General features: G+C 43.0%; 1 protein-coding gene across 3 annotated transcripts in view; it reads left to right on the forward strand.

Annotated features, from left to right (window-relative positions):
* Positions 1-3,324: 3,324 nt before the first annotated feature.
* Positions 3,325-17,381, forward strand: part of NRG3 (neuregulin 3) — a 394,566-nt gene continuing 380,509 nt past the window's right edge. For all 3 annotated transcript variants that reach the window (XR_006163020.1, XR_004418567.1, XM_033065988.1), the window contains exon 1: positions 3,325-4,021. Coding sequence is in view for 1 of the 3 variants with exons in the window: in XM_033065988.1 (XP_032921879.1) it covers positions 3,325-4,021 (697 nt within the window). In the remaining 2 variants the exon portion in view is untranslated. The remainder of the gene's footprint in view (positions 4,022-17,381) is intronic.

The raw sequence follows: 17,381 nt of genomic DNA on the forward strand, positions 1-17,381 counted from the left end.
ACGTAAATTAGAATTAATGCATGGAACAGATTCAGTTTAACAAGAGTGGGCTGATTTGAGGAACTGATTATGATTTGAATATTAATTTTTAAGGACAGAGAAATAATCTAAAAGCATTCAGAGACTGTGTTTTTGTATACATCATAACATTTTAACTCATGACTCAGCCATTACAGGAAGTAACTTCCATGTATTGCCTTCATTAAGGTGTCTGTCTAGATAAACTACTCTTTTTTTTAAACTGTGGGATAACCTATTTGAAATACATTTGCATTTACTGTGAGGTTAAGGGAAGCTTCTTGTATTGAGATCCGTTTCATATTTTTAGACCAAAGAATTTTCTTCAAGAGGCTAATAGTCATTGGTAAGATCTTAACATATCAGGGTAATGGCTGTTTTTAAGTAATTCACTTAAATGAGGCACATTGAAAGCATTCCACAGTCAATTTCAAGAATAGTTTGTCAATGCTCAATAAGAATGGGAAATTGTAAGAAAAGAAGCCTGAAAATCTTTACTAATAATGCAGGAAGTCCTCCAATATTAAACAATGAAATGGCTACACTTGAGTGATCTTAATGGTATCACATCCTGAGGTCTTCCATTAGAACCATTGCAAAATTTAGGAGCTGATAGCTTGAAAATCTTAGTGGGGGAAGAAGTGCAGTTGAGACTTATGAAACTCTGAAAGAGTTCGGGACACAGTCATGAGAAGAATAAAAGCTGTCTGTCTTGTAAGTGTTGTAAAACACTTTTGTTTTCCCAAGAAGCACGTACAAATTATTTGAGGATGAAAGAGTGATTCATACTGGGCTTAGTGAACTGCAATATGGTTATGGAAGAGACAGGAGCTACAGGACATTTGTACAGGCAACACAAAGCACACAGCAGGACAAAGGTGTTCCAAGCTTACAAGGAAGGCAAGAACTTTGCAGGACAAGCACCTACAACTGAAAGGACTTGGTTCCAGGTTTCCATAAAATCAGTGAAAAAGGTTCCCTGGATTTGCAAGAATTCCCTGTCTTTCTCATTTTTTTGCCTTATTTGGCATCCATTTGTGGTCCTTTCTAAGTGCTTTCTCCTAATCCTTTTCCCTCTTCACTAAAGGAGTAGAAGCACCTAAATCAATGTTTTCCAGTGCCAAAGTGGGGTGATTTCTTGAAGTGTTTAAATAGTCCACTTACCTAATAAGCCACTTCCACAGGTCTTCCCGATGGCTGTTAGCACAGAACTAACTTAGAGGAGCTGCCAAACTCCAGAGGGAGTCTTGAAGTAACAATAATCTAGATACCTAGTTATTGTAATATTGATCACTTAAATGGTATTGACATTCATTCTGGAGAAAAAAACCAAGCAGGTATGTTCCAGTTGCAATATTTTATTTTCTCTATTTGTCTCTTTATACATAGAACAAGTGCATTTCAAAGATTGTTTCCAACTTTGTTGCTCACTTACCCTGTAGATATATCAATACCCTTAAATACATGAGTAAGGAAATGATACCTATGCAGCAATACCAGTAAAGGACACCAAAAAGCTAACAGGTCAGAAGAAAGGGTTAAAAAACATCTGTACATGGATATTTCTATTGAGCATTTTCTAAAATTTTGAAAATGGAGATTAAGCCACCTTTGGTAAACTCCTGTTAACCCTTCAGTGACCACCTAAGCCACCTTTGGGAAACTCCTTTCAGTGACCACCCTAGCTGGTGAAATGTTTGTCTAATAAGTGAAAGGAAAGCACCCATTGTTGACTACATTGAACTTGGGAATTCAACTTTGGTGTAGACCAAACAAGCCAGAGTAGTTAAGAAATCAAAACTTGTCTGGCAACTTCAGTATTGCGGCTGTGCCATCAGTTTCTCCCGAGCTGCTGAATGAATTGTCCTTTTGTTGCAGGTGTGTGGTGGGTTGTTGTGTTTTGGGGTTTTTTTTCTTTAGCGAATCCCGTTAGAAACGTGCCACAAAATGCTGCCAATTGATACCTGTCGGACAGCATCAAGGTGGGAGAAGCCCTGTCCTGAGCCCTGGCTCGCTGGGCTCCCTGGCGGAGGTGTCCCCACCCTCTCCGCTCCCTGCACACAGGTCTTTTCCGACATGCAGCACCAGCCTATTGGATCGCTACCACAGGATGGGTGCGGGAGCTTCGCCCCCACCCCGCACCCCCGCCCCTTTCTCCTTTCTTTTTCTTTCCTTTCCTTTTCCCTTCCTTTCCTAGGCTCCGTTTGCCGTAGCATACACCCTCCCGAGGGGTTTGCCTGGATCATTTATTTATCTTGTGCGCATTAAGAAACCACCATTAGGCTTTGGTGGGAGGCGCCTGGCTCGGTGCGCGCTCGCCTGCCTCCGCGGCGCTGCCAGAGGAATACACAATCGAGCCGGAGCTGCAAGCTTGGCAGGAGCTGCCTTTGCGTGCCCGTTTACTTGCCGGATCCCTATCTTTTTTTGCCGACTGGGTCATTGCCGCTCCCCTCCAGGATTTCATCTTAATTTTTTATTTTTTTTTGCGCGTGTGTGTGGATTATTTATTTTTTTCCTATTTATTTTTTTTTTTCGGGAATCCTCGCCGGAGTTTTGATGCCGGGCCGGACTTAGCGCGGAGGAGCTGCGCGGAGCCGAGCCGAGCCGAGCCGTGCCTCCTGGCCCGGGCCCCGCCCGCGGATCGGCCTCCCTGGCCCGGCGCCGGGCGCGGGTTGGCCGCGGGGCCGCGGAGTGGCGGGTGCGCTGCGCCGCGCCGCCGCCTCCCCGCGGAGCCGCCGAGGGATGCTGCTGCGCCGCGGCCGGGCATAGGCAGGAGCCGAGCGGGCGGGGGAGGGAAGGAAGGCGAGAAAGACGGAAAGAAAGGATCCCCCAAGCCCCGAGGGGAGAGGAGAGGCGAGAGAAGGTGCGCGAATGTGAAGGAATGTACCTGCCCGTCGCCGGAGCAAGCTTGGGATAAAAAATAAATAAACCGAGGAGGCTGATCGCTGCGACTTATTACCCGGAAAAAAAAAAAAAAAAAAAAGGGGGAAAAGGAAAAGAAAAACCTTATAGCGGAGGGACAAGAAGAAGAGCGACGAGTCTGCAGCGAGCAGCACCAGAGCCGGGCGCCCGGCGGATGGCGCGGCCGTCCCGCTGACTCCGCGGGCGCGGGAGGCTGCGCGGGGCGGCGCGGTGCGGCGCGGGGCATGCCGTGCCGGCGGCGTGACTGAGCGGGGCGCTCCCGCCGCCCGCCCGCCCGCTCCGCACCGCGCCGCGCTCCCCTCCGCTCTGCTCCGCCGCATGCCGCCCGCAGCCGCGGCGCGCTGATGCCCCGGGGCCGCGGCGGCGCTGCGGACAGCCCCTAGGATGAGCGAGGGGGCTGCCGGTGCCGCGGCGCCCGGGGCGGCGGAGGCGGCGGCTGCGGCGGGGGGCCCGGGCGGGGATGGGGCCGGGGGGCCGCCGCGGGAGCTGCGCTGCAGCGACTGCATCGTCTGGAACCGGCAGCAGACGTGGCTGTGCGTGGTACCCCTCTTCATCGGCTTCATCGGTCTGGGGCTCAGCCTCATGCTGCTCAAGTGGATCGTGGTGGGCTCCGTCAAGGAGTACGTCCCCACCGAGCTGATGGACGCCAAGGGCGTGGGGCAGGACCCCTTCTTCCTCTCCAAGCCCACCGCCCCCCCCCGCGGCGCGGAGACCACCGCCGCCGCCACGCCGCGGCCGCCCAGCCGTGTCAGCCCCCGCCTCACCACCATGAGCCGCGCTCCGCCGCGGCCCCCCGGCACCCGCGGCCCTGCGCGGGGCGGCCCGCGGCCCACGGCAGCCCGGCACCCCGTGCCGCCGCACACGGCACCGCCCGCCAGCGGCCCCCCCGGCACCGCCGGCCGCGCCGCCCGGCCGCCGCCCGCCGCCCCCAGCACCCCGCCGCTGCCCGCCTGGCCCACTGCGGCACACGCTACCTCCTCCTACAAGATCTACGTCCACGACTCGGCGCCGTCCTGGACCTTGTCTCCCTTCCAGGAGTCCACCACCACCACGCCGGAGGCCAGCACGACCCCCAAAACCCGTAAGTGTCGCCGGGCGCTCCGCGCCCTCGGGCCGCCCGGTGCGCGCCTCTCCCCGTCCGGCCCCGGCGCTGGCCGCGGCGATGCGGCGCTCGGAGGTGGCCCGGGGTGTCATTCCCGTGCGGGAGGCCGGAGAGCTCCGAAGTTTGCGCTTCTTTCTCCCTTCCCTGCTTGCGCCCCCTTTTTACCCCCGGCAAGTTCCTCGCTTGTGTGATGGATGTTGAAGCAGAAGCAGCCATTTGAGGAGACTGCTTTTCATTGTGGTTTTAGGAAGGCTGCAGACCCCCCTTTCCCCCTCCAGGCTGGTCTGCGGAAGGTACTTAGGAGATGCTGGGAAGTGTCTGAGCAAGAGGGACCAGTGGTGACCCCCTCCCCAGAAGGGGCAGTGTGGAGAGAGTGGTCTGCAGCAGGTGCGGGCTGGGTTGTGCATGTGCTTCTCTGCTGGTGCCGGAGTTTGGCTTCCCGCACACCGTCTGCCTTGCAAGCAGGGCGGGCTCCGCGGGGATGCTCTCTCCGTTCAGTGCCCGGCCCCTGAAGGAGCTGTGCCAGCTCGGCCGGGAAGGAGTCGAGCACCCCGCAGCTATGCGGACCCATCCCAGCGCTTTGCCGGCTCCCGTGTGTAGCCACAGCACCGAGTTGCCGTAACTGACTATTTTTTCTTTAAGCAGAGGAGGGGGCTAGTTCTCCGATTGATGCTTGGTGGCTGGTTCTTCCCACCCTCCCAAGCACAGACCTAAGGGTTCGGACTACAGCTGAAAATTCATTTGGTCTGGGCGCATCAACTTTCAGCTGCTCATAAAGGTTACTTAGGACAAATGCAATTGTTGCCAAAGGAACTTCTGTGCGATACTATTTAGCGAAATGCTCAATTACACTGTGTTACAGTATTCTTCTGCGCTCTCTTGGATGCAGTAGAGGAAGTGAAAAGCCGGGTGTCCTCCATTAACTCTTAGTTGCTACTGCTGGGAACCTCAGTTCAATTGAATCCCTTTTACAGACCTGGGCTCCTCTTTTGTATGCTAATATAGGGCTGTTCTGCTGGGGGGTTTTGTTGGAAAGCACTATGAATTTTATTTTGTCTATTAAATCTATTTGTTGATAAGCGCTGGGTCAGAGAGGATAGGCAATGCAAGCTGATCTTGTGAATTGACAAAATTGGGAGGACAGCTAGCTGGATGTGTATGTGTGGGTGGGTGGATGTGCAGGTGGCGAGTGGCTGGGAATGATTGCGAATGAAGCTATCACTAAATTGGAAGAGCTAACGAGGCAATAACTTGTTTCCCCTCTGTCTGCCACAGTAATTGAGAGAGAAGCAGCCCTTACAGGTGTGTCCAAGCCTGCACGTTCTCTAGGTACAACCTAAGGTAGTTTAGAAGTTACCAGAAGGAACATCTTTTGTGGAGCTCAATGAAAGCTGCTTCACTCAGCTGTAGGGAGCTGTATAGGGCACTTCTTAAAAACAAAACAGCAAACGAAGCCAGATTTTCAGATTTTCATATGCCTATTTTCAACCCTTGTGTGTACCAGATATGCTACATGGCTCTTAAAACTGCTGTGATCTGCGTGTGTGTGTGTGTGTGTGTGTCTGCCTGGGCTTGCCAGGTGGGATATGTAAGGGTCTAAATGCTCCCTTGCAATTTCTTCCTTTCTCCCTTTTCTGTCTCGTATGTAAGAGAAATCCACAGCAATTTCCGCCCCTCTAGGCTGTCTCCTTACAAGCTATAGAAGGCAGGAATATTCTGATTAATAAATAATGTTCAGCTGGCAGGACTCTCCTCCATGCAGGACACACAAAGGAAGAAGAAAAACCACAATCTTGAAATGTTCCTGGCAGTTGCAGAGCTTCCTAACTATTTTTTGTTTTGGGGAAGCTGCTAAGACCTTTTACAGCAGGGTGTTTCCCTTCATTAAATGCAGCTCAGTTATAGGATGGAAATGCAAGAAGTGCAAATCCAGCAGAAATTGACCCTGTTTGGGCACATTGATAGCGGAGATTATCATTAATGGAAGATTAAATAGATTACATAAAAAAGGATTTGAATTTGTAGGGCATATGAACATTTTTTTAAAGCCTACGGCTGTACTCTCCTGATACATATAAGCATCTCTAAGGATACATGTAAAATTCTTTGAGGCTGCAATATCCACTGAGGGGCGAGAAAGGAGAAATGCAGTCTTTGTGCTGTGAACTGCTGACATGCTGTGACCCCAAAGCAAGTATCTGCATCTGCCACTCATAGCTCTCAGTAAGAAAGGGAATTTTTTTAAAAAACAAATCCATCCTAATTTCCCAGGTTGAGCTGCATGTTCCTTCTGTGCCCGTTGTTCCAGCTGCTATTGAAATGAAAGTCATGGATCCTGTTGTACCTTGTGAATACAAATCTGACACGATGAATCTCATGCTCCAGCCTTCAAAACAGTGCATGCCCTTGTGTCATCCTCTGGCTTGGCAAGGCACATGTATGGGTGGGAGTCATAGGTTATTTTGCATTTCACAGCTTTTAAGGAAAGAAGCAGCTTTCTTTATTTATACTCGTTTGTGTTGTGGTTTATTTCATTGTTCTAATGTGTTAAAATGGGCTCAAAACAGGACTTAGGAAAATGGGAGGCAAATCAGGAGTTATTTCTCCAGAAAGGCAGATGATTGCCCACCTGAATAAGTGTTGGTAAAGCCTTTTCTCTGTGTGTGTATTCATCTGAGATGTTGTGAAATCTCTCTTTTTTGTGGGTGTGCATAATGACAATAATTCTTGGTTGTGTTTCACTCAAAGTCAAGCTATCTGCTAGCTGTTTTGAAAGTTCTTGATGAAGATCCTTCAGGTTCTGACTAAGCAAAAGCCACTTACTCATCAGATCTCTCTCTGTATTCTGTGCCTGCGTGTGTTTTCCATGATCACGTATGGACTATGCCTTTTCAGCCTAAGCCTCTTTGTCCAATGCTCAGTGTAAAAGTCAATCACTGATTTAGAAGGATAGTCCAGCGTGTAGATCAAAAAAATCAACCAACAGACTGGAACATGCCAGTGAGGTTTTGTTTTTATCAAGCCATTGGTTTCATTTCTAAAGAGTCATGCCCTGATTTTTCCAATATGCATTTTTCATGGTATTCTGGGTTCTTCAGTAATGTTATTATCCTCGAATTGAGATACTGTACTTAAAAGAATTCCTGTGTGAATTCAGCTGTGAAATAGCAGTGTGGTTTCTCTTGTGTTCAGATGACCAAAGGCTAATGCAGAGAACTGAGGTGAGGCAAGTGGGGCTCAACTAAAGCACAGTAACCAACAAAAGAGATGTTACAGAAAACTTAATCAATACATCTCGTGAAGTCCAATTGCAACCTTATTTTTTGTGAGTCTGAGTATACTTTGATTTCCTGCTAAAGATTTTCTGGTCCAGTCGTTTATCCTCGTCATATCTATGACTGATTGTTATGCACAGCATGGGTTCAAGTAACAAGCATCTGGCAGATGCACTGCTACCAGCACTGACATTTTGGTAAAAGCTGTTTGTTTTATTTTGCACTGACTCAAATATCTTTTTCACATTAAGGATGACACTTAGATGGAACTGCGGGGTTTTCACCAACTGGAGGGTGTTGTGGGAGGTGCCAAGCCGTAGTAAAACCAGAGCTACTCTTCCCAGAGCTCTGAAGCATTCTGCCAGCAGATGACATGGATCGCGAACGCTTCGCATGACGAGCATGAGCTGTCACTGAATCGAGGGAACCACACGTGGCTGTGGAGCACGTGCCTCTGGCATTAGCTGAGATTAATATGCCAGTTATCTACCAATCCAAAATGCTTCAAAAGCTGTTGAATCAGAGAAAAAAAAAAAAAAAGAAAAAAAAAGGCAAACAATTGGGAGTTTTAAGAGCATTTGCTTCTTCTTTGTTCTCAGTTATTTTCTATTCTCATACCTTCAGTCAGTACCACAGACGGGATTGGATTTGTATTTCCCATCTTAGATGCTTGTTGACAGGAAGGCTAACTACCATCAAGGTAAAAATAACAAACGTGCAGCCACATCACTGAGGTAAAAGTTATTGTAATTTATTTCATTTTTTTTCATATTTTACAGCTATAACTTGCTTCATCTGTTTCAATTAAGTTGGAGGACATAGGACTTAATTCCATTTTCCATTTTTAATCTTCCTTATAGTTAGGGACTAGAGCAGCTATCACTGAATTCATAAAGAAATGGAATATTCAAATAAGACCCACTCACATATGTACATTGATCTATTCAGATATATTTCTTCATTCATCCCTTTATTAAAGTGATTGTTGGAATCTTATGACCTAGAGGAGCTTGCACAGCACTGGCACGGTGAGTGGGAGGGAAATGGCTGAAAGTATTCCATGCTGATTTTTAACCCTGAAGGAAATTCTTCTGGGGACTGTAGAGTTTGTCATTGTGTTGATTTAACCTGTGATCACTGGTGAAAGCAAAGCCTTGCATTTTATTTGGCTTTTTTTTTTTTTTTTTCATCTATACAAGGACATTATGTGATATATGTTGACAACAGAATACCATTATTAAATTAGAGTATTGATTCATTGCAAAGGATTATGCTAAAGTAATGTTGATGGTTTATCTAAACCCACAGAAAATGGAAATTAAAAATTAAAGCAAAAGACCTGTCTCTACAGTATTGTATCTAGTGTTGCACAGTGCATTTATCATATGACTCATTGCTTTGAATGCAAAGCCCAGTAAACACATGGATTGCTTTGGATTTGGCTTTGACTTTTAGTTTCATATGGTTTTCATTTTTTTTTTCCCCATATTTCAGCCCATATGGTTTTCAGGAAGTACCTGAAACTACCAGTGTTTGGTTTTGTTGATTTCTCCTGTGATTGTTTTGGAAACAAGCTGCACAAGGAAAAGTGCCTAGTAAAATCATGTGGGATGACTTGGTCACAAGCATATGTAAATAAATTCGTTAAAAGCAGAGGCTTATTTGTCTCTGAGCCTAGTGGTTTCTTTTTGAGCTTCTTTGTGTTTGAAGAACTTTGCAATACTGTGCACATTTGTGTGTGCACACAAAATCCAAGCATGGATTTGTGCATTTGCACAGTGCCAGTTGTTGAGGAGGATCAGGATCTCAAAGCCTGTAGTAACTCCAGGAGCAGTCTTTGGCTGCTTGGGTTCTGGTGCTTGTCCAGTCAGAGTGGTTCAGAAAAGAAGCCCAGAGGTTTCACTGAAGCTAACTGGACTGAATGCCAAGCTGAAGGGCATCTGTTTTAATTTGGAAATCTCTTTCAGGTTCTGCTGTGTGGAAGGAGTTTGTAGTCACTGTTACAAACTATTAAGCGCAAGTACTTTTTTGTTATTATTTTGCATTATAAGAGTAAAAAAAGCACAGGAGAAACAATGAAATACTTTGTGTTATGGAGATGTTTTCTTCCTCCCAGGGACTCATTCCTTGGCTCAATAGGGTGAGGGTTGGAAGTGTCATTTAATGAGACAGCTGTGCTTCAGATCCAAACTGGCCCTGTGTTTTCTCATGGCTTAACTGAGTTTCCAAGCTCACAAACCTGCCTTCTTACTTTAACCTTCCCTCTCATGTCTGATCTCAAACTACCCCACTGAGTAAATTGCATCTTCACTGGGGGAAAGGAGCTCCCTGTGAGGACGGAGAGATCGAATTTCCAACCTGGACAAGACAGAGGGTGAACCTTCAGGTGGCTTCTAAGTAGCACAGAGGAGGTAACTGCACACAAGTGGGGAAGTGCTTTCTGAATGGGTTTGTACATTCTGTCACCCAGGTTTCTGGGGTTCCTTGGTAGAATGCCTTCAAGAGGAAAAAATTGAATAAAGCAACCACGAGGAAAATTAAAATAGAAACTGCAGTTATAAATTTCCATGTCCTTTTCACGGAAGAGATGGCTAATTGGATCAACTCTTCCTGGTGAATTTTGGAGGTAGTGGAGAAAAATATATTAACTAAATGCTTATTGCTAACTGTTTAAATGGTTGTTCCTGTTTTTCAATATACTCAGTATTACTCTAGAAATATTTAAAAAATATAGATAAAATAATTCTTCCAGTATTCCATCTTTTCCATGCTCTAAGATCAGTATTTTGTATTTCCAGAGCTCTGTTGCTCATGCAGCATTTAAATAGGAGGATTCTATGACTTTCAAGTCTTTTTTACAATACATTGCTCCTGATTTCTTTCTCTTTTTTTTTTTTTTTTTTTTTGGTGTGGATATGTTGACTGCTGACTGTAGAAGATAAACTGTTCAGCTTCAAAGATAATTCACTTCATATCATGTTGAGCAACCAATTTTTAAGTCCAAATTGATTTATGTTTTTTCCTCAGTGTGATTTTATTTTTTTATTTTTGCAGGAGTTAAACATTTGGGGAAAGCTCAGGTAGAATGGAAAAGGCTCACTGTCCAATAAAAACATAACTGGGTATAAAGATAAACTGAAACATTGGTTTGGAATACCCCAATTCTGCTTTGGCCCCTGTAAAATCAACTCAGAAACCTGCAAATTTTTCTCTTTTTACTTTAACATCTTTTTCTTTGTTGTTTTTTGGGTTTATGGCTTTTTTTCTTCTTTTAAAATTTGAGTTAATCTCTTGGCAGTTCTAAGGGCCCTACAGTTGTGTCCCATCCTTGCCCACCACTTGAATTTTCCTCTCATAGGAAAGATGCACGTTAGCAGTGCAACGTGGTAGGTGCTCTCTGTAGAACAATTAATTAGTATTTTAGCTTGTATGAAAATTCAGGCATTTCACAGAGGCACTTTGTAACTCTTTTAGTGAAACATTGAGGAAAAAATATCCTGATAGTATTCCATGTAGATGTTGTGCTGAATGAAGTAGTGTAGTCTTTCATTTTTTATAATGAGATTGCTCTATGTAAGTTTTGCAAACATGATAGACCCAGTTTAGGGTGTGCTGGTGATGCATTTTCTGTTTTGTAGGTTTGTGGATCTGCAGAATTAGGGCCAATTTATGTGAACATCTGTGTGATAATGTGTTAGTCTGACTTAGATTGCAGTGCTTACAAAACATGCCTGTGTAAGTAAATGTACATGAGTTTTTTAACAGCTGCCAGAATTACTTAAATGTGCTTATTAGAACTGATGCTCCATTAGAGCATTTTCTTTTTTGTGTGTGTATTCTTAGCACTGCCTTGAAAATATCCCATTATGCTGTTTTCTCTTTGCCTGAAATGAGTTCTGCAGTAAAATCTTTGTGTTCTGGAGGACTGTAGTTGCTTAGCTGTAGACTGTGACAACAGTGGGTCATACATATTTTTACACATCACTTTCAAACTATTTCTTGCACTGATTCTTGTTTTTCATTATTCTTGAGAATGTCTCTGGTTTTGTAGTTTTTTGCTATATTATGTTCTTAGCTAGATAGATGCCAAAATGGACTTTTCCATGAAGCTTATGGATAGAAAATACTTCCTAAAACACTAGGGATGGCAAGATGTATTTTAAGATCTAGTTATTTTCTGAAACCAAAATTATGAAGTAAACTTTACAGTGTTCTTTTCACAGCATCATTCCTGTAAAAGTTCAAGATTCTAGTTCAGCAAGAGCTGAGCCCTGATTGCTGGCTGTTACCAGACAGAGGGGCTATAGCACTGTGCAATAGCAAACCATTAAATTAGTATTAATAGCAAATAGCCTCTTTTCCAGAGCTGAGTATTCTCACTGATGTCAGAACTTGTAAGGCAGGGATTGAGATAAGGTGTGTTATTCTCCTGGAAGGGTGCTGGTGGTCTACTTTTACTGCAGTGACAAGTGGTTGACAAGGAAGGTTGAAAATGTTCAGCCTGAATTTGCTGTGCTGCTTCTGAATATAATCAAGTTTTTAACAAAACCAAGAAAGTTGCACTGAAGAGTGTTGCTAATCTGGAAAACTTGTGCAAAGCTAATGCTTTCTTATCTCTCCCAACTCAGTGCATAGGAAAATGGCATTTCCAGTGGTGTGCTCAGGGTGCCCCAGAACTGTAGCTAACTGCCCTTCTCAGCGGCTGAATGATACCATTGAATATTAAAAAAAATGTGGGGAATCTTTGTTTCCGCTCCTCTGCTGAATTACAGTACAAGTGGTGTGTGGGTTATCATTAGAGTAGTACTAAGCTATCCCAGAAGCTTTGACTAGGAATTGATTGTATAATACTTGCTAAAAATGATCCAGTAATTGTCTTCCAAAGGGGTTTCTTTGTTAGGTTGTTTTTTTTTTTTTTTAAGAGTAGTATTGTGTGGAGAGAAGATTAATTTTTTGTTTAATCTGTGAGTGATTTCACAAAAGACAAGCAGGAGTTTTGTTGGAAACCCAGAGATAAGCTGCATGATGAACTGGTAGAGTGATTTTCCTGCCTGGCTTTGCTCTGCTAGGGTTCAGTGGGCAGTGGGTTCAGGAACTTAGCTGAGGAGATTATTCTGATGAGTGTCAGTGCTCCTGATTTAGAAGGGTAGAGGTACTTTTATCATTATTTCATAAGTAGCTAAACCACATTAGTCTTTAGCCTGAATTCTGGCCCAGATACATAATGGTCATAGTGGTAAAAGTTCAATCCCCTCGGGGTTTTTGTATTTTTTTTTTTGGTGATAACCAGAAAGCTTAAATGTAATGCATAAATACATACAGCAATGACTTTTTCCTTAAGCAGATTGTGTTTCTTTTGCTTTTAGATTTCAGTCTTTATTTTATTACTTATTATAATAGAGCATACCACATAATTCACAGGGTCAGTTGCTTATTTGTAAGTTGTATCTCAGCGTAATAAAGTTGATTTTAATTAGTTTTTGTCCTTAAAAATGTTAGTCAGAAAAATGCAGGTTGGAAATCAGAACAATTAATAAATTATACTGTCTTAACAGGTGAAAGTAATTGTTGATACTCTTTCTGAGTTTATAATATCCACACTTTTAGATTCACTGATTATCTCAAGGTAATGACAGTAAAATGGTGCTGTCTACTGTGACTGAGGCTGCAGGAGCTTTTCACAGCGCTTGTGGGCTCTTTCTGCTCCCTCTCTTAGGAGCTCGAGCCTTTGCCTTGACTGATCCCCTTCGGAGCTGAGAGGACCTTGATGCCATCACCATAAAACGATTAGAGAAGATGCAGCATTCACAGGATGCTCTGAGTGTCATTTTTGCTGGGGGTGGTGAACATTTGCTGTCACCTTGCCTTGAGAGGAAGGGGCTGGGTGGACAGAGGAGGTGACAGCGTGAGCTGAGCCTGGGCTGGCTGGGGAGACACAACCTCTGCCTTGTCTCTGTCACCATGAGCTACCCTGCCTGGTTTCCTACAGACACACAGAGAGAAAGAAGTGCTTCTGATACCTTCTCATATCTGGAGCACATTCTTTACAGAGCCCTACTTAGTCCTAAATGAAATCTTGAATAGTAACTTAATATTTTAAATTGGTTTTAGAAGTATCTGCCTGCAACAGGGAATTCTTTCAGGTTTTAGTTCTTGGATGTCTGGATTTAGTCTGAATATGTGAAGCCGTAATGCTAGTGTGTGATGTGTTTAAGAGGAGAACAGTTTGATACTGTAATTGTTATTTTATAGGCGGCTGAAAAGATCATTGCACTTACTGGATTTCAGTATTTGGGTACACCACAGGGCTTGATTGCACCTTGTGTTTGCATACATTTGGAAAACTGTCCTCTGTCACCTTGGCAGATGTAGGGGATTTGTAGCCAGCCACAGCTTTGCTGCTGTAAGGTGAATCTATAAATATGAACAGAACACACACAGATTGAGGAGCTACTGAGCTCTCATTCCTGGTTTGTTTACAGTGCATAATTTGGAACCATGAACACATATCTATTTAAATTTTACAATAATTAAAATACACTTAGCCCTGATTGTCCCTGAACACTTGACTGGTCAGTGATGTACCTATAGAAAATAAAGTATATTGGACAGGCATAGTGATAATATTCCTTATTAAAGAGGTGATGGTGGGTAGAGTCCTACAGTGAGGATGAGGTATGTTAGGTGATCAAAAGATTAATAACTCTTGTGAGATGTTTTATTTGCACACTCTTAAAATTCTGGCTGCTTAAAAGCAGTGTGGGTTTATTAGGGAGCTTATTTTTTAAAAAATGCTTTTAAGAAGATACTGTACGATTATATCAACTTAATTAGACACATTACATTTGAATTATTTATTGGAGATTATTTTTCAATCACCCCTTAAAATTGTAACACTCTCTTAATATTTTTTTCACATTTTTAATGTTGTTTATGAATGCAATCTATATGACAGCATAGATTCTTGGACTTTTTTTCTAGCAAATACTACTTACCAACAAATTTCCTATATTCTTGTCGTGGAATAGAATTGGAATCTGAGGAACTCATGCGTAACTGAGTCTCCAGTGGGAGCTGTAAGCTGGTCAGCAGTTCTGTAAGAATCACAGCAAGAAGTGAGATTGATCACAGATAGACACTAGATTGGATGTTTTACATGAGAACTCTTCATTGACAGGAATTTAGAGTCCAAACATAATAAATTTCTTGTGAACCTAAGTAGAGGTTGGGATAATCAAAACATAAATAAAGGAAATCAGGAGGGTATTGAATTAAATATTTGTGACATGCAATTTCAGTAGTTGTTATGGAAAGAAAGCTGATGTTTAAAAGCCCCAGCAAACCCCAAGGGTAGTAGCAGAGATCCAGCAGCATTTCACCTTCGTGTTGGTTACCTTGTAATGATTTCATGCATTACATAAGGCAGTGACTTTTCCCACTGGGTACAGAGAAGCAATCTCGTAGTGCGTGGGTGGAGATCCTGCTCTGCAGGCAGAGCTCAGGTGTGAACAAACCCTGCTACACTGCCTGCTCTGGAGCTCTACCCTTTGCTCCACAAAATCACCATCACTTTCCCTTTCACCAGAAAAAAAAGTGGCTTTAGCAGGGTAGAGCTGTTCTAATGGTCACCTGCTATAGAATGACATCTTTCTCACTCGTTCAGCTTGCTTATTGGTCTGCTGTCCACCCCAAAAAGTTGTTAAAACCTCAATGATAGTGGAGATCTGAGACTGTTGGTTACTGGAAGTTAGGAGACCAGGAGTGGTCTCTTCCTTTTTCTCAAGCTTAGGTTTCTTATTTATGAAATAAAGACATGGTGAAGAGGTACAGATGAGAAGTGAAGTGTGTATTCATGAATATTCAAAAAATAAGAAGGAAATGTACTTCACAAGTCTTGTCTTAAATTTCGGAAAGTACCTGATATCCTTGGTTGTTCTGTTGCTTGAGTGTCTGATAATTTCCAATAATTGTCTGACAGTGAAATCTATTGGACTTAAATACTAAAGAGGAAGGGACAGAAGTGTCTATTTTTTTGGGTGATTTAAAAATATGTATCCAAATATAGCCAAGATCTGTCCCCAGATGACAGGGCTGTCTGTGAGACACTGTAGCAAGCCACTTACTCTAGTTAGTAATTCTTTATTTTTGTCCTGCAGTGAGTGGAATCAGGTTTGAATTTGGGACACTCATTAGGCCAAAGTCTGCCATTATGACAACCCCATTTAAATCTTTTTACCTTAACTTTATAATCACTTGTCGCTGGGGATTTTAGTAACTACTATGTTTTATATTACTGTCTTGTTATATTTTAGAACCAAAGTGTTATTGTTGCCATATCTCACATCAAAAGGAAGAAACGCTTTCAGTATGGTGTAGTCTGCTATAGATAGAGTCAAAATGCTCTCTGAGTAGGTGGGATCCTAATCCAAATCCAAACCCAATGAGATAAGTGAGAATAAGTGGGCTCTAGCTAACATTTAAAATAAACAGTTACAAAGGAGTGACTTGCTTAGCCTAGTCTGTTGTTCTGCATTTGCTCATGGTTGACTTTTATGAAGTGTAACTATGCTGTTCTCTAAAAAAAAATAAAAAATCTAGCAATAAGAATGCATTTATTAGAGGGAATCTCAGATGGAGAATGAGACAAGTTTTATGGGAGATGCAATAAATCAACCAACACAACTGGAGAAAAATTGGCAAATGGTTTTTTTTACTCTATCTCGTTTGACCTCCTTGCAGTAGCAAGATTCCAGTGTCAACAAAGTTTGAATTTTTTTTTTTTTTTTAATTAGCTGAAATGTTTTTCATAACTTGAACTACTGATATGCTTGGGTTTCAAGTGTAAATAGGCAAGCTTGCTAAGTGTTTTATTTGCTTGTTTTTCCTGCTGTGAGGTTTGGAGTTTAAAAACAATGTCTGTAGCAGAGAAGCTTACTAGTGGTGGGCAAGAAACTGTTGAACATCTTAAAATGTTCATCTACTCAGTATTTTAGAGAAAGGTTTTGTATCACTAGTGTGAGGATAAATATTGTATTAACACCTAGATCTATGACCCTAACAGCACGTTCTCATTGCAGACTCACTTGTTATGAATTTCAAAGCCTGTATGAAATGATTTACACCAGTGCTTGTAAAACATGTTTTGGTAATAGCCCTTTTAATGCCTTGAGGGCATTTAATTGCCATTAAGTGGCCCAATCTGCTGTTTGGAATGGAGAGCTGGGAATATTTCAGTTGCAAATAGGATAATGAAATGGATTGGAAACAAGGAGGTGTAACAAGTGAATAGATCTGTGATATTATCAGTGAGGTTGGCATCCTTTTCATGACTAGAATATGCAATGTGTACCCCACAGTGTGGGCTATCTGTTCCCAGGCAGCCATGGGGTTTCCTACAGGTAGCTGAGTACTGAAGCCTGAGGTGGGATGCACTGCAACTGCCAGCCTGGAACAGTCGTGCCTGGCCTCTTTTACTGAATGGTGGGCTGGCATTTGTGTAGAAGGGTTTTGTCAATGTTTTTTGTATTTTATATTTTGCATGACTCAGTGGTACTGTCAGTCGATTTGCAAAAAAAAAAAAAACAAACAAAAAAAAAAAAAACAAAACAAATTACAGTTCTCCAAAGTCCCAAGTACTCTTTCTGTAAAGGATGGGCAACTTTGCCAAATGCCTGACTTCTCCTAGAGCCAAGCAGCTGATTGTGTGACTAGTGTGCATAGTCACTGGGGAGGGCATCACAGAGAGGGTGATTTGTAGATCCTTAGGTAGTTTGTAAAAAAAACAACACATGGTATATTTGGAGCTTTTACATGAAATCAGGATGTGATCAAAAGAGGATTTTGTACTGCACATCTTAAAAATTAAGTGTAGGGTTGGGCTTCAACTTGCAATAGGTGTGAAAATACTCTATGTGCTTTTCAAGTCTTAGCTTCTCAAAGCATAGCCCTTCATAATGATATAGAAGTTTCATTGATGGGTTCTGCAGAACCTTTTAAATAGGGACTTGTAATAGCTCTTCCCAACTGATGTATTATTTGGAGGGTATGCACATAATAAACCTAAC

Source organism: Catharus ustulatus, chromosome 8 (assembly GCF_009819885.2).
Source record: "Catharus ustulatus isolate bCatUst1 chromosome 8, bCatUst1.pri.v2, whole genome shotgun sequence".
Classification (NCBI taxonomy): domain Eukaryota; kingdom Metazoa; phylum Chordata; class Aves; order Passeriformes; family Turdidae; genus Catharus; species Catharus ustulatus.